Source organism: Cottoperca gobio, chromosome 5 (genome assembly GCF_900634415.1).
Source record: "Cottoperca gobio chromosome 5, fCotGob3.1, whole genome shotgun sequence".
NCBI classification, from domain to species: Eukaryota; Metazoa; Chordata; class Actinopteri; order Perciformes; family Bovichtidae; genus Cottoperca; species Cottoperca gobio.
This window is the reverse complement of record NC_041359.1, coordinates 20,513,627-20,541,142: the sequence shown is the minus strand read 5'-3', so window position 1 is coordinate 20,541,142 and position 27,516 is coordinate 20,513,627. Positions and strand designations below refer to the sequence as shown.

The 27,516-nt window shown below is 42.8% G+C and overlaps 1 protein-coding gene across 1 annotated transcript in view; it reads left to right on the top strand.

Annotated features, from left to right (window-relative positions):
- Positions 1 to 27,516, top strand: part of gli1 (GLI family zinc finger 1) — a 48,043-nt gene that overhangs the window by 10,470 nt on the left and 10,057 nt on the right. Inside the window, exons 2-5 of the mRNA XM_029432268.1 lie at positions 23,772 to 23,881; positions 26,034 to 26,266; positions 26,908 to 27,009; positions 27,112 to 27,310. Coding sequence (XP_029288128.1) covers positions 23,811 to 23,881; positions 26,034 to 26,266; positions 26,908 to 27,009; positions 27,112 to 27,310 — 605 coding nt within the window. The 5' untranslated portion in view covers positions 23,772 to 23,810. The remainder of the gene's footprint in view (positions 1 to 23,771; positions 23,882 to 26,033; positions 26,267 to 26,907; positions 27,010 to 27,111; positions 27,311 to 27,516) is intronic.

The following is a 27,516-nucleotide window of genomic DNA, read 5'->3' as shown; positions in this document are numbered from 1 at the left end:
GGACCAGACTCATCTGAATACACAGAGGGTCAACAGGGATCCACGCTCACTTTTCTTTTCACACAGAGTACAGCGCTGTGTGTTCGCACTGTGATAGACTGGCGACCTGTGCAGGCTGGTTCTCTGCCTTTCGCCCAGTGCATGCTGGGAAATGCTCAACAGGATGAATGGATGAGAAATGCTGCCAGGCTGCGCAGTGCATTTCTTTATACATCATATAACACACACATGTTGATAATTGATTAATTGTTTAAGCTTTTGGTTTTCTTTTCACACTTTGTTTATTGCTTTCGTAAGTGACAAACATATGCCCCCCCCAAATGTGATGCATTTGTTTCTATTTGTTGACGCTCTATTAACCACAATATTGTATTAATTGAAAAAGTATTTGGTAGATTAACAGATAATGAAAATGATCTCTAGATGCAACCCAATTAGAGTCAGAAATCCTTTATTAGTCCCACAACGGGGACATTTACATATAAAATATCCTTATGTCCTTATGATCTTCTAATTATTTTATCATGGCTTTATTGATTATATGATTTGGCTCAGTTTTTGTTTTTAAGTTAAGCTTAGGCTACATTATTTTGGTCAAGGTTGTGTAGAAGGTGTTGGTCATGTTTACAATTTAGTGTCGAAATACTGTCCGACTCGCATGTTCACTAATATACATGCACATAATGTTTATTGTACAGTCTGTGTCATTCATTGATCCTAGTAATCCTTGTTTCCCCTTGAATCTGATGGAGAATATCTCCACACACACACACACACACACACACACACACACACACACACACACACACACACACACACACACACACACAACTATACAGTCTCACTTAAGCTTCTCCTAAATGTGATGACTCCGCAGCAGATTGTGCCTTTCTTGGACTTTCCCGGCTGCTGGTCTCCCCAGCAGTTAAACCCCCTTTGTCCATCACTCTGTTCCCGTTATTTCTATTCAGGACGGGACAGTTGTTCTGCTGTGCCACATTTACTTGCCCTTATTAGCAAGCACCTGTAGTCCATTAAAAGTCCTGCTCTGTTGACAGACTGACAAATACTGTCTTGACTTCTCAGAGTGGTGAGAGGAACATTTCATTTGGGATATGAACGGAAATTTGTTACGCGGTAGAGAACAATCGCTGGATGTTCAAAGTTTCAAACAGTGAAACCCACAGGATCCCATTCAAAGGGGTTATTTATCGGCTCTTGTCTTCTTGTGCAGCTGTGGAGCAGAAATGTGGTGAGCACTTGTGCATGTCAATGCGTCTGTGTGAATGTTACATGTTGTGTGCATGTGCTTGGGCGTACAGTGGGCGAAGGGCCCCAGATGTGGATGTTGTGCAAGGAGGGAAGTTGTTGGTGATTATCTGGAACCTTGGGTCCAAGCTTGTGTCCGGCTCTGTAAGTTGATCTGAAAGTCTCTCTGTCTCTCTCTCTGTCTGTCTCTGTCTCTGTCTCTGTCTCTGTCTCTCTCTGTCTGTCTGTCTCTGTCTCTCTCTGTCTGTCTGTCTGTCTCTGTCTGTCTCTCTCTGTCTCTCTTCTCTGTCGTGTCTCTGTCTCTCTGTCTTCTGTTGTCTTCTTCTTGTCTCTGTCTGATCTGTCTGTCTGTCTGTTCTCTCTGTCTTCTCTGTACTTTGTCTGTCTCTCTGTCTCTCTCTGTTCTCTGTTCTCTGCTCGTCTGTCTCTCTTGTCTCTCTCTCTATTCTCTCTCTCTCTTCTTCTCTCTTCTGTCTGTCTTCTGTCTCTCTCTCTCTCTGTCTCTCTTCTCTCTCTCTATCCTCTCTTCTTCTCTGTTCTCTTTTCTCTGTCTGTCTCTCTGTCTCTGTCTATTCTCTCTCTGTCTCTCTCTCTCTCTCTCTCTTCTCTCTCTCGCTTGTCTCTCTCTCTCTCTTCTCTCTCTTCTCTCTCTCTTTTCTCTCTCTCTCTCTCTCTCTCTCTCTCTCTCTCTCTGTCTATCTCTCTCTGTCCTCTCCTCTCCTCTCTCTCGCTCTCTCGTATCTCTGTCTCTGTCTCTGTCTCTCTCTCTCTGTCTCTCATCTCTCTCTCTCGCTCTCTCTCCGCTCTCCTGTCTGCTCTCTCTCTCTGTTTCTCTGTCTCTCTCTCTGTCTCATCTCTTCTATCTCTGTCTCTCTCTCTCTCTGTCTGTCTCCTCTCTCTCCTCTCCTCTCTCTGTAGTCTCTCTCTCTCTGTCTCTCTCTCTCTCTGTCTCTCTCTCTCTCTGTCTCTGTCTCTGTCCTCTCTCTCCGTCTCTGTCTCTATCGTCGTTCTCTCTATCTCCTCGTCTGCTGTCGTCTCCTGTCTCTCTGTCTGCTCTGTCCATGCTCTCTGTGTCTGTCTGCTCTCTCCTGCTGTCTCGCTCTGGTACTCTCTGCCTCTGTCTCTGGTCGCTGTGCTCTCTCCTAGTCTCTGTCTCTCTCTCTCTGGCTGTCCTCATCTCGCTGTCTCTCTCTGTCTGTCTCTCTCTGTCCTCTCTCTGTCTTCTCTCTGTCTGTCTCTCTCTCTTTCTATCTCTCTCTCTGCTTCTCTCTGTCTCTCTTCTGTCCTCTCTCTATCGGTCTCTCTCTCTCTCTTGTCTATCGTCTCTCGTCTGTCTCGTCTCTCTCTATCTCTCTCTCTCTCTATCTCTCTCTCTCTCTCTTCTCGTCTCTTCTCTGTCTCTTCTCTCTCTCTCTCTCTCTTTCTCTCTCTCTCTGTCTCTCTCTCTTCTCTCTCTCTCTCTCTATCTCTCTCTCTCTCTCTCTCTCTCTCTCACCCTCGTTGTCAATCTGCTCACAAACTCACAGGCAAAACGCTGACTTCAGTGGCCTCCAATGTTTACTTCATACGACAGCGTGCTGGCTTGTGACGCCTTTATTGCTCTCTTAGAACATGCGGGTCAGTTCTGGACCGTGACCAGTTCACACTGGAATCTGATTTGCCACATAAAAGAAATATGTGCACATGCACACAAATAAACTGGGCTGATGAGGCTGATGTTCATTTAAGTAACTTGAGTAACACTAACAAATCAATTTATATTTACAAATAAACTGATCAGCAAGTGATCAGATCCTTTCCTATGTAGTTCCAGTTGGTGGTGAGTTGAATCCTTGTGGTTGCCTCTCCCCCCTCTGTCCCTCCCTCGTCTTGTGTGTCCCAGCTCACACTCCAGCTTCCTGTGGGATAGAGCCGAGCCTCGGGGCAGAGGGATGTCTGTTTCCAACCAACGAGCTCTGTCACACATGCTCCAGCTTGTCAGGCTGCGTTTGTGTGAGGGTGATTGGGTGTCACAGTGAGTGTATGCGTGTAAGTGCCTCTACAGTGAATCTGTGTGTCTCTGGCTGTCTCCCTGTGCAAGTGTGTGTGTTTAGATGGTCAGAGATATGGGTGTTTTCTCTCTGTGGGTGGAGGTGACTGTCTAGAGCATGATGAAAAACTCCCATTAGTAGGAGTTCACTGTGGTCCAGGTTCACCTCAGGTTGCCTAAACACAACTTTGTCTTTTGTGAGTTTTATCTCCGGGACAAGATTCTGTAAAACATTTACCGTCTCTGGTTGCAATGGAAATAAATAGTACGTATACAGTATATGATAATTGCACACAATAAATAGTGCTGTTCAGTAGTGTACAGCTGTTCATTCACCTAACTGAGATAAACACAGGGAGGTTTGTGTTCGCTCTCGTATAACATTTGCAATTCAATCATCAGTTGTAAAATGTGAGAAAATAGCTTCATTTTCTATTTTTTATTTAAAAAAGCCCAAGTTAATGTCTTCAATTAACTCCCAAACAATATTGATTAGCTATCACATAAGAAAAATGGCACAATAAACCTGCTAAACTTCTTTATAGAAATAATCAATCATCTGATCAGCTCTAATATTTACCTGTAAAATCTATTTCAGTATTTGGTTTTCATCCTCTATGAAAGTGAACCTCAAGGTAAATACATGGTGTTCTACTTAAAGACAAGTCGTCACATTAACAAATGTCCTTAAATCATATTTCATGCACTGTTTTTGAAGCCCAGGAAACTAATTCTGCGGTGTTTCTTGAAGCCAAACTGTTCAGTACTATAATTTCCCACAGTCAGGCCTTTGGCATGTTTATGTGGTTCCACGTCATGCCTGATCTCTGACAGGCAGCATGTTAGGGGACAGTCTGCGGTGTACAAACATCAACGGGATCTGTGTGTAGCTCTGTGTAAGCAAAGCTGTGTGTCTTTTTAAGTTGAACCTTTACACACAAACAGTGGCTTGATTTTACCTCAGTACTTCTTCCCCTGCTGGTTGGCCATCAGAGCAGACTGGTGGTGTGTCTGAGGTGAGTGGCTTACCACCGTGTCATTGCCTGGAGGGCTCTTGCTGTCTGTTGTCACCTATGCACACAGACACACACACACACACACACACACACACACACACACACACACACACACACACACACACACACACACACATGTAATAATGCTTTAAAATTCAGGGCTGTCGCTGTATGAATATGTATGATATGAATAGATTTTAATAGATAGATTTTGAGATATGCAAGAACCAGAGTAACTGGCGGTAAGCATATGCACAGTGTGTACGCACACATGTACACGCACGCATTCACACACTCACCTTTCCTAATACAACCCTCTAATACACCCGCGGGTCAACAAGGGAGTTGTTTAACCTCGGCCAAGTGGGGTTTGGAAGTTGAGGGGAAGTGAAATTAGCCAGTAGAAGATGATTCACTGATCCATCCTCTCCTCTCCTCTCCTCTTCGTAAACACATTGAAGAGCAAACGTTTTTAACTTTGAGTGTTAGCGCCAGAGCTCTTCTGCTAACTGACCCGGGGCTCTGAAGAGCTGCACATAACAGGCGCCCACATTGGCTTTTGTGTGCAGGAGGGTCTTTACATAACCAAGCACATTGTCTAGCAACCAGTCGGCTACTGAAGGGCCTTGTAAATGGAGGAGGGGGTCTGCTTGAGTGGAGGCCAGTAGCCGGGTTGAGAGGCTAGTGGAGCTAAGCTAGATCATGACTAAAGGCTAGTTTGATAGCCTGATAATGCCCCTTAGGGTACTGATGCAATGAGCTCCCTCAGCAGCAAAGGGGCTAATAAAAAGAAATCACTTATTGCACTTATTGTTTTAGTATAAATGAGATAAAAGATAAATTATGCCCGCTTGCATAGAAAACCCTCATTTTCTAAAGGTGTATTGAAAGCCTCATGTCATACTTCTCACAAAAAGTAACATTTTTGCCAATGTAAATTCATTCTTAGTTACCTAACGCCCCTCACTATGCTCACTACCCCATTACTCCACAAAGCCTGGCCTTCTTCACCCCGTTTCCAGTGTTTGGGTCTGAGCCAGAATTCCCTTGGAGCTGCCTGGGATGTTGAGGTATATTTTTCCTCCCGCTCCCGGCGATTTTAGTTTTTTTTCCAAGATGTTTTCTTTTTGCAGAACATAAATGTTTGCATGTCTCTCTCATTGCACCGTCCAGATCACAGCGAAAAAGACGTTGAGATCTTTAATAAATACTGTGAGGGGTTGTTTCTTATTATTTTAGTGGCGGATCTTGTTAACAGGATGGAAAGTAACTAAATTCTGATTATTATTATTATTATTATTATTATTATTATTATAATTATATAGTATTCATGTCTTGTTACTGGATACTGACGGAAATGTTTGTAACTTAATGTAAAATTCTCAATATAATTCTGCAAGATTATTTCCATCATCCAGGTGTCACAGTATCAAAAAAGTATTTATCTCTGAAGAAACTTCTTCCGTTTGACTAACATCAATTGTCGTCACGCAGTTGCGATCGTCATTTGTGTGGCAGCACAACAGGCTCTCGGTGGTAACTGTAGTTCTGACGCAGCGACTCATTACTAGCTCCACACTTCACCTTAGATCCGATGATAATAACCCATTTATCACCGACACTTGATGTCCCTGTCGTTCTTAACAGCTCCCTGCCAGGACAGAGGAAGCTTTTACTGCTGTTCCTGAGATGTCGCTATTGTCTTCCAATATACAAAGACAAGGTGTCCTGATGGCCCCTGCGTGAGTCCCCGGACGGCCTCCAGTTGCAGCACTGAGGGTTTTCTCGCTATTGTCACCCCGGCTGCAATCACGGGGCACGGCCAGAGTATGGAGGGTAGGGGGGGCGGGGTGGGGATGTGGCTTGTATGGATGCTTTGAAAAGATGTGTGAAATAAGAGTATGGGTATTAAGGGTCTTGGCTCAGTTGGGGGTCTATTGTGTTGAAGGCTGAGCCCCCTACTGGCATCCATGATCTCCTCCATTGACACGGAAGCTCTGCTCCGCTCCCTGTGTGTTTTTTGTCAACCTCTTTCTCACTACTTCATCTCCCTCTCTCGCTTTCTCTCGCTTTCTCCCTTCTTCAGCTCTCTTTTTGCTCTGAGTCAGAGCTAAAGAATCTGGAGAGTCCTCCTCTCTCCTGTTTGAGTAAACTGGATTCACACTGATGCGTTTAACGGCTATGAATGGCGACGATGACAGTTCACTATAGCCGTGTTTCACCGTAGTGTCAACTGCTGTCTGTATACATTCGAGAAGCCCTGTAAAACATACACTATATGGTCAAACGCATGTCGGCACACCTTTGCTTAGACAGGACTGTAGATGGTATTTTAGAAACACTGAAAAGAGCTCAGACGAATCCCACTCGTCAAACTCTGTATTTAAAAACGATTACAGAATTTTACATTTCATTGTTAATTTAACTCGTATATTTCTATCAGCCTACATCATGGTCTAAATGGTGTTTCAAAGCCCTTTACATGGATGTAGTCTAATACAAATCCAACATTTGTAATAAGTGTGTGATCAGAGAATAGCAACTCCTCCTCAGGTCATTCAACATCCCAAATTCCCAGAGATATGACAGAGGAGAGGACGTCTTTAGCTTGAGCCCTGCTCTTAGTTCCAGTTTAGGGAAATGTTAATGCTCCAGCATACAATTATATTTTAATAATGTGCTTCCGAGTTGGTGGCAACAGAAAAGTGTTCTTGTTTCAACATGAAATGCACTCAGTTACGTCCATATAGTGGTTGATTTTTAGAGTTTTCTGTGGAAGAACAACATATTAGTGCCAAGCTAGAGGGCTTTTTCCACCTGACATTACATACATAATTGTTTTTGCGTTGATTTAAAGTATCTTCTTCTCTTTCTAATGTATAATTTCTCTCTCTCTCTCTCTCTCTCTCTCTCTCTCTCTCTCTCTCTCTCTCTCTCTCTCTCTCTCTCTCTCTCTCTCTCTCTCTCTCTCCCTCTCTCCCCCCCCCCCCCCCCCCCCCCCCCCACAATGTGCTCGGGGTGATTCGGACGCAGATTGTGAGCGTGTTTCAGACAGATTGTGAATGTGTGTGTACATACACCTATTTGCACAGCGTTATCCAGCTTGTGTGAGGCCAACAGGAGTCGTGCGATTGTCAATAGTAGAAGTCAATAAAAACCCGTCATTGACAAAGAGAGAACAAACAGCCGCGGTTTGTTCAGGATTTCCTAACAAACACTCCACAAGAAGGGCCGCGGATAGTGGAGAGAGACAGAGAGGGAGGCAGCGAGGACTTGACTCTCTCCCTGTATAACACCAGATCAAACAGGGTATTGTCCTTTATATATACAGTCTATGGTATTGTCTCACTCATCAGGCTATTCTCCAGAGAGGAAGTATTAAAGTGACTCAAGTAAATCCTGCACCCCACATTTTATTTGAGCAAAAGTATTAGCATGAAAATATACTTTAAACCTCAAAATGATAAATCCACCCACCTCTGCAGACACACTGTACGTTACCACAGGGATCAAAGTTCAGTGTCTTTCGGTTAATCAACTTGTTCCATAAGTTATTGCAGTTATCCTGACATCACCATAAAAAAAGAATCAAGAAGTTGTCTGACCCTCCCTTGTCCCTTGTCCCTTGTAAATGTCTTCAGCTGGTGCAGATCAGTCAGACTGGGACAAATGTGCAGGCTGACCGCCCGTGTGTGGCCTGCAGAGAGAAAATGAGGAAGGACTGAGGGACCTCGTAATTCTTTTAAAATAAAAATCCTTTGGCTTTACACGTGGTGATGTGGTGACCTTTAGCTTTTACTCTTGGCACTTGTTCTGTGATTACTTCCTGTAATTTCCATGACTAACTTACTTCCGTGGATATTACACTTGTGCTCCGATAATATGCATTAGTCTTAACTTTTTCAAGTTGTAATAATGCACTTCTTTGTCAAACCATTCGGGTAAGAGAATCTGCTAATTGGTAAATGTGTGAAATGTGAATGACAACGGTGTCCCCGGCTCGCACTGTCCCTCGGGATAAGCCCCCACAATAGGAGCACAACACTAGAGCCCTTATGCAAACAAAGTGTTTTTGAATGAAAGAGGCATTTAAAAATGATCGCTCTCCACAAACAGAATGCGACCCTCCTCTCTCTGTCTTGATGTCCCGACCCGTCCCCCCCCCCCCTCCCCCCCACACCCTAAACTTTTTGTCATTCTCGCCTTCTTTCTCTTCCAATTCTCATCTGTCCCCGCGCCTGTAAAACACATTTGGCCTGTGCTAAACCTGAAGTGACAAATACTCCCTTTCCTCTCGTCATCAAAGGGCTGTTTCTGTGTCCTTGTTTTCTCAGAGCTTTGGCTCTTTGACTTTTGAGGGGCTGATCATTCGAGGAGTGGTAAGGCGAGACGCTGCTGCAGTGCTGGATATAAGTTGGAAACAGGGAATGAGTGTCCAGACTGGGGAATGAGAGGGAGAAAAAAAAACGAGGGGGGGACTGAGATCGGAGGTGGAGAGTGTAGTGATTAAAATTCATCCCACGGTGCAAACAAAAGGAGGAATGAAAAAGCGGGAGAATGCAGTAGAGAAGAGAGAGTGAGTGTTGGGGGGGGGGGGGGGGGGTAAGAAAGATTTGGGGTGAAAAGAAGATTGTAAGCCTCAGCAGATCCCTGAACAGCCCCCCTCCTCTAAATGACTGCCTTTGACTCATAGCACAATTATCCTCTGAGACAACGGAAAGCAAGGGAAAAAGAGAGGGGGGGGGGGGGATAAAGAGGAGATAGATAGATGAAGAGGGAGAGGAGAGAGAACATTAATTATTCGGCAGGCTTTTCCTCCCAAGATTTGCAGAGGCAGGCTGAACAAGGGGTCAACAATTGACTCAATTACAAGACAAACTCTCCAAGGGCCCTACACCGCCACTCACTGTGGACCCTGCAGCTCTCGGGCAGGCTGTTGATTTTTTTTTTCTCCCCTTCTTTTCTTTGCCCGTAAATGTTTGCCCCTCTTCAGGTGCCCCTGGCAGACGCAGGAACTCCAGCCCTCGGCTAGACTTTAACCTTTTCAGACCACTGAATGATTCCCCTCTCTGTTCTCCATGAAGAGCCGGAGGGAGAGAGGGAGCGAGGGAGTGAAGAGGCCGAAGAAGGGCTAGAAGCTTTCTCTTTGTCAGGCTTTATAGCTGGTAATGAATAAGAAACGTCTAGTGACCCAAGAGGACAGTTTTCTTTTCCATGGCACAGGTGGATTTTTCTCTTTCATTTTAGTCGACATCGAACAACGTGGATAAAACTCATGCAACATCTTATTACATCAGCCTTAGTCGCTGTGCATTGCTGCCTGAGGTGTTTTACTGTATATCAGGGCGTACAGTAGGTTTGTATTGTTGTTATGCTGGCAGTTTCTGTTCTTGCGGTTGCAGTCGAACCCTGGTGGTCGTGCTAAGAAACAAAAGATTACAGCGAAAAGCGTAAACAATTTAAAATGCATTAATGAGTATATAAATGCATGGTTGTAACTATGGATATTGTTTTTGTTTTTTTATTGTTCGAATATAATTGAATAGATCACACATTCGAAAATATTATTAATATCAAAAATGCAATTATTTGTATATATTTTATTTCTAAGTTGTTGAAATGAAATGTGTATTTATTGGCAGTACTTTTCTTTACCTAATATGAGGGTGAATGCATTGAAATTAATATTAATGTCAGAAATAAAATCATCAATTAATTTCTTAAAAATCAGGGGGGACTCAAAAGAGACAGATAAAAAAGAAAAGAAAAGCAGAAGTCACGATGTCTAGACTTTTTGTTTTGGTTCAAGCTCCCAAAACAGTGGATCCTACATTTCCCATAATGCAACTCTATAGCTTATTTCATTAGACACTGACTTCTTTCAAACTCCACACCTCCAGTTTGTAACTCAGGGTTGTTAAAACGTGACGTCTCAACCTCAAGCCCAGATAACCCCGATGTAGTCATCGACATTATGATATCATCATTAATATGATATATCATAATAACCCCAACGGCCCAATGACATCACAAACGTTTTCTTGCTTCCTAAAAGGTTTTACAGATACAACACCTGCGTTTTCTGTTTGCAGTGACACTGTGAACACATGAGAACTTATGGCAGAGCTCACTATTGTTCCTGGTGACCCTGCATTGATAAGGTCGGACAATACAGTGAGGAATGAGATTTCAACAATAGGTCTCCAGTCCCTCTCTTCTCAGTCAAAAGGACTGCTGAAGCATAGTGCCGCTCAACACTGCTCGCTCTCTTTCTCTCCCTCTTTCTTTTCCTGTTTCTCTTCTTCCATCAACTCGCTTTTTCTTCACTTGTTTCTCTTTGTCACTCATTTTCTCTACCTCTCTGTCCTTCTCTCTCTTTCCATCCCTTCAGATTCACCCCATCACTCCTTTGTAAAAGAGAAAGGAGAGCATGAATACCACACACACACACACACACACACACACACACACACACACAAACTGTGAGTCGCCCGCTGCACAGCAACATTACTGCCGCCAGATTTTTTTCCATCAAGTGAATCACTACCTCCTTTTTTTCCCTCTCTCTACAGGAAACGGTGGTAAAAGTGTACTCTCATAGCCCTCCTTTTATCTTTAATTTCCCCTACGTCAAGCCCAAAAGCCATGTTTTTATTTAGTTTATGTAATGAGTTTTTATTTGTTGAGAATTGTAACCCAGGATATTATTAATACACGGGTCCTTAGGCGCAGGGTCCATGTGTGTATATCAACATTTCTTCAAAGATCTTGTGTGTCTAATCATTTCCAGTGTGAGAACCTGTTTAATTACTATGATACTCGAAGGTCAAGATGTACTCTTTGATTTTAAATTATTAAAAGGTTACATAAGACAACATTAAGTTCGAGGCAGACATTTATGAGAGCACCTTCAATTTTATTATACAGTTTAAAATCCAGTGAATGTTTCTGGCTGTTTGAGTCTGATAGAGATCGCACATAACATTAACTCACATCGACTCATTGCACATTCTGTGTACATTCGTCGGGGGCCTTTGCTTTTATTTCTGATATTTCTGTGCAGTGGAAAGAATCCCTGTAAATGTAGGGAAAGAGGGCGTTGGTGATAGCTTTACCATTAGCTTAGCATGTCACAGAGATGGTTTAAAAGGTTTTACTACAACAGTAAATTAAGCAGCAGCCAAACACAAAGCAATTTACATAAATACATGTTTGTTTCCTGCGTTTGGTCCCGTTCCACTTGCTTCTAGTTCTTCAGTTGGTCATGTGAAAGTTCAAAAATACATACTTCTGTGTAATTCAGCACCAACTCAGATATATCAAAGCTCCCCTCTCGTAATTATCACTTTTTTGAGGTTTTGAGGATAACTGTAATTACAAGTCAGAAACTGTTTTTTATGATTAATCCTACATGACATTAATGCAGCATTAAGTAATTGAGTGTCTGCTCAGCAAATGTTACTTAGACTCACTTAACTTGGGTTTCATTTTTATTGCTAACTTGTCATATTGTAGTAGACTTGTAGTCTTCTTCTTTTTTTTTTTATGTATCCCAAACAGAACAAGTGATGAATGCTTCAGGGAAGCTCCTACAAAATAAAATGTCCTTGTTTGTGAGTCTGTGTGTGTTTGCGTGTCTTTAGTGAGCCATTCACAAGCTGCTGACGTAAATCGTGCCCTTCTTATTGTGTTTGTCACATCAGGTCCCCGGGTCATCGAGGCCATCAGCCACCCTCTCAGTACCCTGTATGAGTGTGTCTGTTTGTACACGTTTGTGTGTATCTGTGTGCATGTACATCTCTTTTCAATGTATACGAGGCAGTTTATGTGTAAATAAGCGAACATCGTGTACCGTTTGCCTTTTTATATGCTCGGAGAGAGCGAGTGTTTATGTGTGTGTGTCTGTTTTATGTGTGTGCGTGCATGTGCTCCCTTCGCATCACTGAGCACTGCATGGAGATACAGACTGGAATTCAGGGCTGAGACACGGTGAAAGGGAGCCCCTTCCTCATGCATGAGATAGGATCAGTGTTTACATGCACAAATAGCAGAAAGCTTCTGTGATTGCAAAACATCTCCTACACTTTTCTGATTTAAACTGCAGCATTTGACAGACATGTAAAACATCTTTATCTGGCCAGTCTTTGACCGAGTGTAAATGAAACGAGTAACATTGATTGTGTGTGGACGGTAATGCTTAGTGCGTATCCTTAAGGCCTAGAAAACATGTTTTAATGCATCACATGAAACTTTAGCAAAGAGCTTTTAATGCCTTTTAAACCTTCTTGTTTAAGTGGCGTCTGGTTCTTCTTCTTCTCTCTTCTATTATTGTTGAATTGCTACCCTTTAGCTACCACCTCACATACAGTATGTGCTAATGGCAGATTCCTTGTTTACACTGCATGTGTGAATGAATAACTGATGAATGGGGGAAGTTGTGGAGTAAAACTTTGTACCAGCTTTGGGATCAAAACCTTTTGATAATTCTCATTTACCTGTGATCTGAATACACACCACATAAACCTTAGCCTCTTGCAACACCACCCTGAGAGGCATTACCCGATAAAATTTTTAGTGCGAGGTTAATAATAATTCAATCTTGACATCCTCGATTAGGCAAGGGCCTGATTTGGATCAAACATGTTGGATATAATCAACCTGTGTCGAGCAGTGTGTGGGAGTCAGAGATTGGATCTAAAACCTTCGTTAGCCAATCAGAGCCTAGCGTTTAGACCTGCTGCAAAGACAGAATGTCAAATGTTGTTTGAATGAAACATACTGACGATATTTTCCTGCAAAGACGGGCAAGTTTGCATGATAAAAATGTAGAGGAAGATTTATGTGGCGGATCAAAAAGAATCCAAAGAAGATTTTGAGTGACAGTTTTGAGGTTAGTCTGAAATCTTGTTATTGTGTTATGTGTGGTGCCCAAACTTGAATGAGATACAATAAGTGAAAACACTAGTGGAGGTATTCTTTATGTGTGAGGTCTTTTTAAATTAGAAAATCTTGTAAAATGTGTTCCCAACTTAAGGATTGATTTCACAATGAATTTAAATGAGCTGCAGTTCAGATTGATGAAATTCCTCATACGCTTTTCATTTCGTGTGTGTCTGTGTGTCTGTGTGTCTGTGTGTGTGTGTGTGTGTGTGTGTGTGTGTGTGTGTGTGTGTGTGTGGCTCCTCACAGCCAGCTGATTTGTTGCCTTTTAGTTATGTTAATGCCACTTAATTACAGCTCTGGTGGGAACTCAAGATGCACACACACTCTTTCTCACACACACACACACACACACTCACATATCCCCTTGCAATTTGTGACCTAAAGAAACATACCGTTGATCTTCTCCCCCTTCTTTTGTATGCATCATTTTATTTCTTACTATAATGATCAGCTCACCAGATATCATGGCTGCTGCTTGGCGCAAACGTCAGCAGCTTGGCGTCAGTCCGTCCTGGGATCTCAAAGATGTAACTCTCTGTGTGTGCGTGTGTGTGTTTGTGCGTAAGCATGACTCGTCTCTTCCTGACAGCATATGATCCTGAACCCGACAGAGCTTTCATTCGTTCAGGGAAAGTGTGTGTATGCATTTGTCTGTGTGTGGGGAGCTTTTTCCTGTGTGTTACTCCCTGAGTCACATGCTAAGCCCCAAACACCAGCTCGGGGATCCCAGCCAATTAAAAGCTAACGCAGGCCCGGATGCCTTGCCCCTACCAACATCTGGGTATTAAACTAAACGCCTGCGATATATTAGTTATGAAGTCAGCAGCTCTGAGAAGGACCACACAGGAGAAGTGCACATTTTGCCGTATGTCTCTGTGTATGTGATCCAAAAAGCTACTCTGTAATTTGTTCACTGTGTAAATTGATGAGGTTTGTTTAAGTAAATGGCAAGCAGAATGAAAAAGAAGAACATCATTTTTGTCCCTACTGTTTTGCATCAACATATTGCAGCAGTCATCACTTCTCATACGATTTATAGTTGACTGCAGATTCCCAGTGGGCACACGAGGCAGAGGAGTTGTGGACTGAATCAAATGTGAGCACAGGAGGAAAGCATGTGTTTCGCAAAGGTTTTGGTAAATGTTTTTTTTGTAAAAACACATACAAGGCAGGCAACAAAGTGAGCCAGCAACTGTACAAGGGTTTTTCTTTAACACTTACGGAGGTGCGGAGAGTAAGAGGATGAGACAAATGGGAGCAAATACATGGAAGAGGAGGAAGAGGCAAGTGGAGGAAAAGCATAAGCGTGAAAGTGATGATATAATACAATGACCCTTATCAAGGGTGCACACACACAAACTCACAGACGTGCACGTTTAAGTATACATCAGTGACCTGATCTACGTGTGTTCAGCTGCTGGGACACATTTAAATACAGTTTACATTCTGAGGGGAGAAAGATTAGTTTGCTATGAACAACATGATTTGTTTATGATGTTTATAACGTGCAGAGATGTAGCAGGGTTTTCTGACGACTGTCAGCTCAAGTGTCCGCACACATATTTTCTTTATAGCCAACATCTGCTCTTACAGTATGGCGACAGTTAGACTTTGTGACGGCTCCATTTTTGCACTTGGTCAGCCCCAAATGACAGCGAGAGGTGACCGTTGAAACCTGTTGAGAGATCAAAGTTGACAATGCTTAGTCAGATTTTTTTGTCTTGTTTATTTAGCCCCAATTAGATTTGTCCTAGTTACATTAGAAACATATTTTAAAATGGCTGTGTGGATTTTACAATGTTTGTCTTCATTTTCAACAACTTTCACAAATATTACACTAATACAACTTGTATTTAGAAGTGTGTCATACTATGTTTGTACATGAAGAGATAAAGATATTTCTCCAAGGTACTGAAAAATTCACTGAGATCAAAATGATTGATACTTTGAGGAGGAGTTACAATGGGAGGAGTTTGTATCTCTCCGTCTATTGAATTGTTCTCCATCAGGCAATGTCTGAACGGCTACCTCTTTGTTAATCTGTCTGCATAACCACATGTTCACCTGCCACTCATTGCATTTACAGTATCTCTCTTTCTGAGACTGCCTTTAAATCTGTACATTATATAACATTGTTCCTTCCTGGAACAAAGCCTTGTAATAACAAAAAAGTGAACGGTCAATAAAGTCCATGTGGCTTTGTCGTGATTATTCCTGCCCAGTCGATGTTATGGTTGTGTCTGCGTCTTGTTTCCCTCCTGTGAGAGGCTCTCAGAGCTGTGGTCACTGTGTGCGTCTGGTGGCCTGCAGGCCTTGTCTGCTGCTGCCGTCGTCGATTGGAGGATCTGCGCAGCGGTTTCTCCCACACACCGAATGCAAACACACACATATAAACACAGCCTCACGTAGTGCTTTTTCTGTCTACGTCTCTCTCTGCCTTTCTTTGTCCGTCTTGCGCTCAGCCACACATGCGTTGGGTATCCGCCCCCACACACACCCCCCCCCCCCCTCAATGCCCCGGAGCCCCTTCTGTCTCTCTTTCCTCTGTCTCCTTTTCCTCACAAGTTTTCCACCTCCTCTCTCTCGTCCCTCACTTCCAGCTGTGTTATACAGCTAAGGAATATAAGTAGCAGCAGGCCGGCTATAAATATCGTCTGCCCACCCAAGACTGTTAGGATTATTATTTTTCTTATAATCACTGCGGTCTTTCTATAAACCGAACAGATTATTATCTGGTTTTTGTCCCCGTTTCAATGTGTAAGAGACAGATCTAGTGAATTTATGCAGAGGACATTTCTTTCTTCTGCTTGTGTCAGGGAGCTGATTGACTGGAGAAGATTTACAAGGACTTGATTTGTACTTAAACTGCCACAGTGACAGAAAAGCCTCAGTGGTAATGAGTAGAGTGGACAAACACCAGGAGGAAAAAATGAAGTAGAGATACATAAAGGATGGGAGGAAAAGAGCAGTGACGTTCAGGAGTGCTGGTTAAGGTGAAGGGGAGTGCTTAGCTGGATTTACAATGACAAAGCTCTGTTCTCTTTTTCTTCTTCTTGAAAATGTGGGTTGGGCTTCTAGTTGTTTATAGATGGGGCATTTTCTACATGCTGCCTCGGTCTACAGCTGGGAGCCAGCTGTGTGAATCAACCTCTCCTCATCTGCTTTATCCATCCAACCTTCTCTCCTTTCCCCCCCCCCCCCCCCCCCCCCCTCTTTCCTCTGCTTCTCCTCCATAAAAGGAGTTCAAAGAAATATTTGTGGTTGGGGCATTACCTACCTGATACACAGACATGCAGCAGCAGTAGTAGTAGTAGAAGAACAGTGGAAGACAAGACACAAGTTTGATGTAACTTAGTAGACAGAGAGGGGAGGAAGGTGTGTGGGGGGAGGGGGAAAAAAGGCTGGAGGTAAAGAGAGACGGGGGAGGAGAGGAGAGGAGCGGGGTACAGGAAACCACAGGTATGTGCAGGATGGCGGGTGGGTGGCCCAGAGAGAGAGGACAGAAAAAAAGTGGGATAGTGGAGGAGTAAAGGAATTATGGGGGAGACTAAAGAGGAAGGAAACACTCTCACATGCGTTGGTAGCACCACGTTTGTCCTCTTGATAAGAGTTGTTGGTTGAAATCTCTGAACTGATACATGATAAACATCTAACTGCGTCTGAGAAAGCAAAGCTGCTCAGCGGCCAGCAGTACAACACTGTGCTTGTGCAGGCAAAAGAAAACAAGGAGAGGGGAACCGCTCCTAATCTTAAAACAAACACTATCAAGTCGCAGACTGATCAGGCCAACAGTTACAAAGGTGGTAAAACAGTAATCATGACTGTGCAGCAAAGGCAGTCTGTTGCTCTACAAGGCAGCTTAAGTAAATTACGGTACTTTTTGCACCAAAATTGATTCAGTCAAGTGTATTTAGCTGCCGCTTTACCTCCTTTGCTCTTCGCTACACCCTCAACTGTTCTACAGTGTTTACATAACCCTTTTTCCCTCCGCAGCTGCTGCTTCTGGCATTACTTTTTATCATTTCAATTAGAATATGGCTTTCAGCTCATCAGGTGCAGTTTTTTGCGCTACTCTTTTCCACTGCTCTCGGTTTAGCTCTGCTCTACCGTCTGTAGTCATGTAGAGCAGCCGCTCTCAAGCCCTTTAGTGCCCCGATGTCTATCATCAGTCACTCCGGCTGTGTAGCAACAAGGGATCAACGTTTCATTCTGACATTTCGACAAGGTGGGAACCCCAGCAGTGAGACATGAGCACCGCAGCTTCCTCAGCCAGCAGTTTACAGTGCAGGGATACGTGAGGTGTGAATCAGTGAGGTTGAAACCTGGGCTATGGTGTTGACTGCATTAAACCACAGTGCTTATCTAGTAAACATTAGATTAGGGCTTCAGGGATTCTTCTTTCTAAACATTGCTGTCAAACAAATCCTTCAATAACTCATTTTGCACTTTTCAATTACAGTTTGGTCAAGAAAATATTGAATGAAATTTTCAATTAACAGTGCTGACTCTTTGCATAAGTCATTTTCCTATACAGCTGTGTGCAATAGACACCACTAAATAACAGTTTTGCTTTGATTATGTTCTTATATGTTATGCACAGTGACACATCAGACTCCGACCTGTTGCTTTAGATAGAAACAGACCAAAAGATAAAACCGATGGGCAGCAGTTGCAATGCAAATTGGGAATAGACTGCAAATATAACAAGTAACAATAGATATATTAGAATTAAAAGCAGATTAGAAAGATAACTAGAAGTAAAGAAAGTTGAATCAAAGGAAAAGTCAAACATTTCAGAAAGTAAACGAGGACAAAAGAAATAGAATAATGGTTGTATGACAGATGCAAATGTAATTAAAGCTGTTTAAATAAGACTCAAAGTGGCTGTTTAAGTAGATATGGCATTAATCTTCTCTGCAGCAGGTCAGTGAATAGGGCTTATTGTACATTACAGTGATGTCTCCAGCCCTGTGGCCTTTCGGTGGTCACACCATTAGCCCCCATCACATTATAGCAGCTGTGAGGAATTCACAGAGTCTGGGTAAAAGGGGTAAAAAACACAGGGGAGGGTTGCTGGGGGAGAAAAGCAGGGAAGGAGGAGAGTCTATGTTGGGTGGTGGGGGTTACAAAAACAAAGCCAGAATTTAAAAACAAAGTTTACCACCGAAGGAAAACAACAGGGCTAGAAAAAGTTAGTGGGTGAGGAGAGAGAGAAAGAAAAGAGAAAAAGAAAATGAGGTAGAATCTGGGCTGTGGTTGGCTGAGGGCCCGGGCTCCGCCTTCGTGCCCCCCCCTCCCTCCCTTTGCTCAGTTTCCAGCCCTAACACAACAGAATCCCCCACAAGCCCAGCCACATCAGGAACGGCTGGCTACATTATAGCTGCCATTATCGTCTCTCAAGTCATAACAGCCAGAGAACACCCACCTCGACTGCAGCTCCGCCAGGAGGGGGAGGGGCGAGGGAGAGGTCGCAAGAGCAGGAATGAGCCGGGAGAGAGGGAATGAGGGAGAGGGTGGAGGCAGCGGGGGAGAGGGAGAGAGGGAGAGAGAAGGAGATAGCCAGAGATAGAGATACAGAGCAATGGAAAAGGCAGAATGAGAGGAGGGAAGTAGGGAGAGGGTGGGGGACAAAATAGTTTCAGATGGGTGTTTACACTGTAGGACATGCTCCAAAGATGTGTGCTGAGTTTGATTTAGGCTGTTTTGTGTTGTCTAAGTAAGAGATTATCCAGCACACACACACACACACACACACACACACACACACACACACACACACACACACACACACACTGTATACTCACATTCCCATCTGAGAGCAGAGGAGAAATGAGGTTAAGAGGAGAGGGGCTGTCATTAAAAGCCTCTTTCCACATTGGCTGGGGAGGGAGCGGGGGGCATGTGTGAGCCCCAGTTTAGTGTTACACCCAAGAGTAAAGGAGTGTAGAAGCAGAGTGGAGCAGAGTCGGATCAGGCCTTTTGTCTGACACAACCAGTGACCTGTGGAAATATCTGTCCTCTCTGGAGACTCACTCGGAGGGAGGAGGACTGACGCTTAATGGGAATGTCACAAATGGCCAAACCGTGCAAGACTAAATAATGTTTATCTTTGTATACCGGAAATACAAACTATCACCTGAGGACTGAGGTTTGTGGGCCATTAGAAAAGAAAAGTCGCCTAATGTAGTCGAAGCCCTACAACAAGTAGACTACTGCATGTGTGAAGCTCATGGTGAAGATTAGCAGAGTCATAGTTAAGATAATATTACACTTTAACGTCATCAGAAAGCCATAAAATAAAATAAACACTGTCTAAGCCTTCTCTCAATTCTGAAATTAAATACAACATGGCATGGACGTGAGACTATTTAACTTAAAACAGTAAACACTTTCTTTCTTTTAATGATAAGAAGGAAAAAAAGGTTGAGCTCAAAAGCAATAAAACGTGCAGCTTGGGAGGTTTTGCTGCTGCAGCCTGTAGTATGTCCAGTAGCTCATGGTGGCTAATGTTAGCAAACTTAGATTTGTACTGTTACAATGTGTTAGCATGCACATTGTCCTGTAACAGTTATGCAAAACCTATTGTAAATGTATATCTACTTAAGTTTGCTAATAAGATGATATTAGTCACTATAACTGTGTTATAAGAGGAATAATGTGTTAGATCTGAAGTTGTTAGTATCAGCGTTGAGTAATAGAGTAATAGACCATAGGGGATACAAAGCCATATTGAATTTATTGGTGGTGAGCTGTGTTGGTTTGGTGAGGAGGAAGGTAAGCCGGAATGGAAAGGTATTATGATAGACAACAATCATGCCTTTTCGGGCTCGTTTCAAATATCCAGTCATTCGAGGTAAACTCAGATTATATCATCCATGCAGAATACCATGCAACTTCAAGATTTAATAAAGAAATCCATGAGTCTGTCTTTAGAAAAGTGCCCAGAGCAATGCTTTAATACTGCTTATGCACCAATACAAACTCTGAAATAATAAATGGTTTAAAAGAGTTGCTCAATTAATGAAATCACTCTAATAGATATGACTGTTATAAACGACGTCTTTTGTCAGATTTCTTTTATTTTTTAAGAATAAATGATGAATGTTAGCTGCAACTCTTCTACAGTTTGCCATATACTAATGCTTTATCCACGCCCTGATCTCTTTGACGCTGGTTTTTATTAAATTGAACATTTACGCTTGAGGATGTTGAGGAAGTGTGATGTCAGAGTCGTGCGGCTTTTAGGTGTGGCGTGTCTTGTACGGGGTTGTGATGAAGCTTGAGTGTTTGAACGGAGAGGTTTTGGGTGTAAAACGTGGCTGGACATCCTGTCCTCATCCTCAGCTCCTTGGTTCTTGCCCAGGTCGCTGTGCCGCAGACTTGTTTAGTTAGCCGTTTGATTCATGATCTTGAGGTTTTTAATATGCTTCTGCCCCATCCCTCTAAAACCCAGCACCACAAAATTACACCGGGGAGCAAACTCCCTGAGAGTTTCTCACAAGATATTGACTTAAAATAGCACAATGCCACGACACCTGTGTCAGCAACATTACGAATGAAATCATCCATCTATATGTACTTACATGCTTACATATATAAATACATACATGCACACAAACAGTAATTAGGTGCATATACAGTACCAGTCACTGAAAAGCATTTTACACATTTATACAGTTTGTTGTTTAAAGTCCTGCAAATATGTTCAGTATCAACATTTTGCATCTTGGCAGACCCGTCAATCAGAAGCATTTCCACATTATATCGATAACGTATGTAATCTTGATGCATTAGCTGCACTATTTAGGATATTAACGTACTTTCTATTAGACAGGGATGCTCAGACTTGGCAAACATGAATTATGTTGACTTATTCTGTGTTTGCACTTTTACAGTAATTTACTGGCTCTCTGTACTATGCAAATTAATTACACAACACACAGTTGAGTGTGTACACAGAACAGTAACACTCACTCGCTGCCTTGCTCCCTGGAGAAACACTTGCAAACATATTTTTCAAAAAATTCCAGCTTGCTTTTGCGCAGGTGGTCTCATACATTATTCACTCACACTCTAGATCCACAACCATCGCACACACACACGCGCACACACGCGCACACACATGCACACACATGCACACACACACGCGCTGCACTGCAAATACACTTGTCTCTATAACTCTCTTCTCATACACACCTGCCACTGTGCTTACACAGTACAAACCAATTTGGCATATTCAGTCACACTCACCCTTCCACACACACACACACACACACACACACACACACACACACACACACACACACACACACACACACACACACACACACACACACACACACACACACATACATACATTCACACACATTCACACACATTCTATGCAGACTTGGTGGCCACTGGATTTATATGCTACCCCCTGGCGAGACTGACAGGTGTGTGTGTGTGTGTGTGTGTGTGTGTGTGTGTGACAGGCTGTCTGGCGACCCCCTTGGTATTTATGAGTTCTGGACAGCTGAGGTGCTCGGCGAGATCTCTATTTAGCACTTCTAGCTAATTATCATACACACATCCGAAGCAGGCGCTGAATATATGCAATTAGCCCCGGACCGCCCACATCATTTAACCAGTCGCTAACTTTGCGTATTAAATCCCCCTGGTGGCCTGTGGGCTTAAATAGGTCCCTACTGCCCTTTTAACACTTGTGCTACTACATAACAGGCATGGCAACCTGTTACACTCAAACCACAGAGCTTTCATCTGTAGTGAACAGGAGCTTTCCCAGTTTAGGTTTGACAATCTTGTCACATGCACAGCAACAACGGGATATTTTGGTGCCACATGCACGGCAAGGATTTAAGTGCAGAGTTAAAGAATATCGTGCACGATGCTCAGATTTGTAAATTGAATCAGTGTGTATTGTTGCATTTTTTTAAACGTTGCTAGTGAACATTCAAAAGAACCAAATACAGACGCGTTAATACGATCATGTTTAGGATTAAGAAGGGTTTAAATTGTCCATCCCAGTTTCTGCAAGTCCAAGGTGATATCTTTAAATATCTGGTTTTGTCAGTCCAAATTTGATTTGACAAATGATCAAGACTTTTGGCTTTTCTCCAGTTGCGGTAGCTACGACATCAGCCAGTGTGTAGAGTAATTTTTTGGTCCTAATTACCTGTGTAACCATGCAAGAGCCCACAGTCCCGATTATTAGTACCTGCACTGATGTGGTTGGATGTAATGAGCAGGTGCTTGTTCCCGAGATCTCTCAGCTAGAATTACCTTGCACATGCACTCTCGCTGAAAGATACCATCTCAATATGAGCTTCATACAAAAGACTGCTTTGTTCTACTTTCATTTTTTAGTTAGTTTGTTTTGCTAGCCTCCCGTAACTATTTGTTTTTAAAGCTTTGAGGCACATTGTCTTCTTCTTCTTCTTCTTCTTCTGTATGGTCTCTTGGTGATCGCTACTTTCCAGGTTGGGAAGGTGCGGCAGCTTTTTAGTGTCTGTCAGCAGTGTTTGAGGTGCACGAGAGATTACAGCCAAGCCCACTGTTTGTGTCTAATCTGTAGTGAGTGAGTGAGGGCACATCACATGAACTTCAGTTGTATATTCCTTACACAAATTCAAATTATTAAGAGGACATTCATTTTATGTAATCGGATGCATTTATGGATGTCATGTCTCATTTATCCAAATAGAGCTTTAGATGCTAATATTCTATATAATGTGTGACTGCAACTCCAGCATTATTTTTCTCTCAAAGTACACCGTTAAAAACCCCTCGATTCTTAAGAAGAAATGAACACTTAAAGTACCACACATCTGACCTTTGGAATCACATCGACTGTGAACAGGCTGTAATGGAGGTTAGCCTCCAGTTAGCCTCCAGACAGTGCCTCATGATGTTATGCATGTGTTCAATGTGTTCTCCCTGTTTTTTTTATTTGTATCCCTTATATTATTTTCATTATATGAGAGTAGCTTGTATTCATAAATGACTGACTATAGTTATGAAACATTTTGCAATTAAGATTTTAACTAATTCAATAAAATATGACGGATTAAAGCCGGTGCAAGCACCACTATTAACATTGTCCACTAAGAGTGCTTTTACTTTTTATTTATAGCCAAATTTAACTTCTAACCTTCTGTTTTTTGTACTTAATGCAAGTTAAATTTAAATGCAAACTGCAGGATGTATTGTATTGTATGTGTTCAGCTTTATTTCTACTGTGGTTTTTACATTTTTACTGACGTAATGGATTTAGTAGATTTGTTTAAAATAAGTGTGACTCAAGTATTTTAGAGTAAGCTTATTTTACCCTTGAACTGTTTAGCTTGGTTTAGTCTGTTATTAACACCCCTCCCCCCCCCCCCACCCCAAGCCACAACTGTTTTTGTCTATTTGCCTTTTCCTTCTAGCGTAGTGTAGCTTAGTTTAGTTTGGTTTGGTGGGGTTTCTTTGGGTTTTCTTGCGTCACCCTAACCGTGTCCTTGTCTTTGTGTCAGGTCCAGGGTGTACGGGGAGCAGTAGGTCTCGGAGCTCCAATGCCAGTGGACATGCAGCCACACCAGGGGCTGTATCACTATGAGAGCTTAACCAGCCAGCCCTCCAGAGGGTAAGACAGTAGTGAGCATGTGCTACGTCCTCACTCATTACTCTGTGGCTCAGTTTAACCTTTATTTCTCATGGTGGATTGCACAACGGTTTAACATTAGAGCAAACAAAAACATTCAACATTTTAGTATGAAACTTTGTTTGCTTTCTTTCCAAGGGTGAGATTAGATCAAATAGAACGTATCTATCGATGAGAAGATCGATACCACTCTCATGTCTGAACGTTAAGCACAGAGCTAGAGTAATGGCATTTTAGCATAAAGACAGGTAGCAGGGGGAACATACAATACAACTGTCCACATTTCAGAAATACTACCAATAACTCTAAGGTGACACACTGTGTCTTATTTATTTAAATCAATACAAGTACAGCAAAAATGTAAAAAGTAAAAATGTGGTGATTCGAGTTACATATTGAGCCCAATCAATGCTTGATTTGAGTTAAAATAATCTTATAATATATTGACCAACGTTCTTTTTTTTACATAAACACACATCATATCAACATTCTTGAAATGAATCACTTAATTTGTAAGAATTGTGACCAAATGTGCCACTTTGAAGTGTATAGAGGACACGCTTTGTTTCTGAGTTACCTCACAAAGGTAGTGGTATTACAATGTGTTATCTTTCATCAGCCAACATATACAGCAACAATATATCTGTGAGAGCTAATATCGGTCGGTATATGGGCCCAGCAGATTAATGCAGGTTTACTTGTTGTAGCTATTTGACAAACAACAGTTTATGCGTCCGCTCAGCACTTCTATTGCATGGGTGGGCACAACGGTATAAAACCTGGCAACCTCACTGTGATGGCATGACTTCAAGAAGTTGTGCACAGTCACTGCGCCTGGCCCAGCGTGAACTATTAGTGCTCGCACTATAATCACAAAGTGTTGTTTTCCGTTTCTGTACAGGTTTGACATTGTGTCAATAAGATTAAAAGGTTTTGGTCAGCATATTTTCTAACAGAGCTGTTTCCCCCTGCTTCCAGTCTTTTTGCTAAGATTGCTCAATCTTCTTCAGTCCCTCTCTAGAAAGCAGGGATCATCCTAGAGGCTCGGAAGCTGTTCCTATTTTAAAAATCACACTCAGAGGGTGCAGAAGCCCAGGTCTCGCTGCAATTGTTGTGGACGCAGTGCTAGCTCAGCCCCTCACTCCTCCCCCTCTCCTCCCACCCTCCCTCATGCCACCCAGGTTGCGGGTGGACTCGGCCTCTCTCTGACAGCTGCTAATTACAGGCTGACCAGGCCCCGCTGCGCTCTGCATGACTGCCTCGCGCCCCGCTCAGGTTACCCAGAGTGAGGGAGAAACAGAGAGAGATGGAGAGAAAGGTGGCTGTTTGGGACAGAGAAAGACAGAGGAGCAGGAGGAGGAGGAGGGAGGAAGGAAGAGGAGATAGAAAGTGACAGAGAGAGAGGGAGAGAGAGTGGGGGAGAAACAGAGAAGTAGAACAGAAGGGATGAATGGGAGAAGAGAAAGGGGGAGAGGTTGAGGTAGAGTCGGGGGGAACCAGCACAGTGGATTAGAGAGGACAGATTAAGCTCCTGTGTGGAATACACGTTGTGGTGAAAGAATTAAAGAACTGAAAAGGACGATTTAGGAGAAGGTGGATAGATGAAGTCTGCCCCTTTTTTTTTTTTTAGGAGAGGAGCGAGAGGGACAGCGAGAAAGGGAAAAAGAAGAGCGACACATTTTGAACTAACCAGTGAGACTGAAGTCAGAGAAAACATTGAAATTCATGAGAAGATTGGAAAGTTCCAATGAAGCTTTCCTAGGGGAAAACCCAGATGAGTACATTTCCAATACAGACCAACATAAGGACTATACCCCATCTAGTGGTGAGAAGGAAACCACACAAGAGATTATAGTTCAGCTTCCTTTTCCACACTGTGTACCACCTCCAAAAAGTTACTAGAAATGTTTAATCTTATAGATAAGGTGGCATTTGCAGAAGCTTTTCCCTATTTCTCAATGTGGTTCAAATGAACACGCTCAAATGTAAACTTCATCATGTCTAAAGTGGGAAGAAGAAAGAAGAAGCAACAGTGTTTCATTTCTTCAGCTCCCATCGTGTCTTTTTGCAGTTACTATTTTTTACATCGATTTTTAGATTTCTCATAATTAATAACGGTATTTTCTATCTGCAGCCTAGTCCCATCAGACCAGTCTCCATACAGTGATGTGTCCTCGCTGCGTGCCCCGCTCCTCAACGGCCCTCCCCAGGACTGCCGCGCTATGTACAATCCCATGACTCCCAGTATGACTCATGGATCAGGACCAGGACAGGGGATTGGCCTCTGCATGGATCAATATATGAGGCCCCCTCAGGCCCCACCACCACACAGTATGATGGGCCACAGGGGCATGCCGCCCACAGAGAGTGAGTCAGAGTATCTTTTACATCTCCTTAATCTCACAGCTGCTACCGATTTGGACTTAAAAAGATACCTGAGAGACGGAGTAAGAAACAGAGACTACCCAGATTTCTACAAAAAGGGAAAGATTGTCCGTCAACAGAAGGCCTATTGTACTGCTAAGATATAAATGTGTCTGTTACTCAGAAAAACAGCAGCTTGGACTGATCTGAATTACTCAGTTAACCTAAGGTGAACTTGAGATAAAAATAGACCCTGTAAACATAAAATATATAAATAGTGAGTAGCTTTACTCTGGAAAACTAAAAGGAAAGAGGCTATAAAACCTCCCAGGGCACTTCTCTCCTCCTCACTTGTCATTTTAGAAAAGCTAGATTTTACAAGTTCTTGCTGCTGTACCTACAATAAAACTTCAATTCTGATTGTTATGTGGCCAACAGCAATGCATGTGGATCTCCTTTCTCGCTCAATAAATCAGCTGTTAGATGCACAGGACCGCAAGCCAACATTTTAAACATGCACAATGGCTACACAGAGTTACAGAAACCCATAAACCATTTGTTCTGCCTCACACACTAAGAGATGTGAATGTAAATATTTGCAGTGGTATGTTTCAGTGTTTCAGTCTGTCCTTAATGTCCAACAGGTGGCAACAGCACCCCCTACTGTAACCAGAACAACATGATGTCCTCTCATCACAACTTCTGCCAGATTCAGCCTGGCTCTGATCAGATTGGCTCAGGTGATGGTAAGCTAACACTTACAATTGTTTCCTTTTATATACAATTCTAGTTGCTAAAATATTGTTGTATAATCAGATATAACACTCTTGTCCTCTGTTTCCCTTCAGGCTCGAGGTTCGCCACACCTCGTTCCATGCTGAAGCTGAGTAAAAAGAGAGCCCTGTCCATCTCTCCTCTGTCTGATGCGAGTGTAGACCTGCAGACAGTGATCCGCACATCACCCAACTCCCTGGTGGCCTTTGTCAACTCTCGCTGCAACCCTAACGGGGCCAGTTCTTATGGCCATCTCTCTGTGAGCGCCATGAGGTCAGATATTTCCCTTTTCAAAGCCAGCAACCTCTATTACCTTAGACTAGTAAGTAAGTAAGTAACTGCTGCACAGTCCCTGATTTTGAAATAGCATAACAATATGAAATGCTTTACTTTGAGGCATGACGAGGCTTTTGATTCTACTTTCAGAACACCATCTAGTCTGTGCATGAGGCAATCGCATCCCTAAAGCCACCATGGAG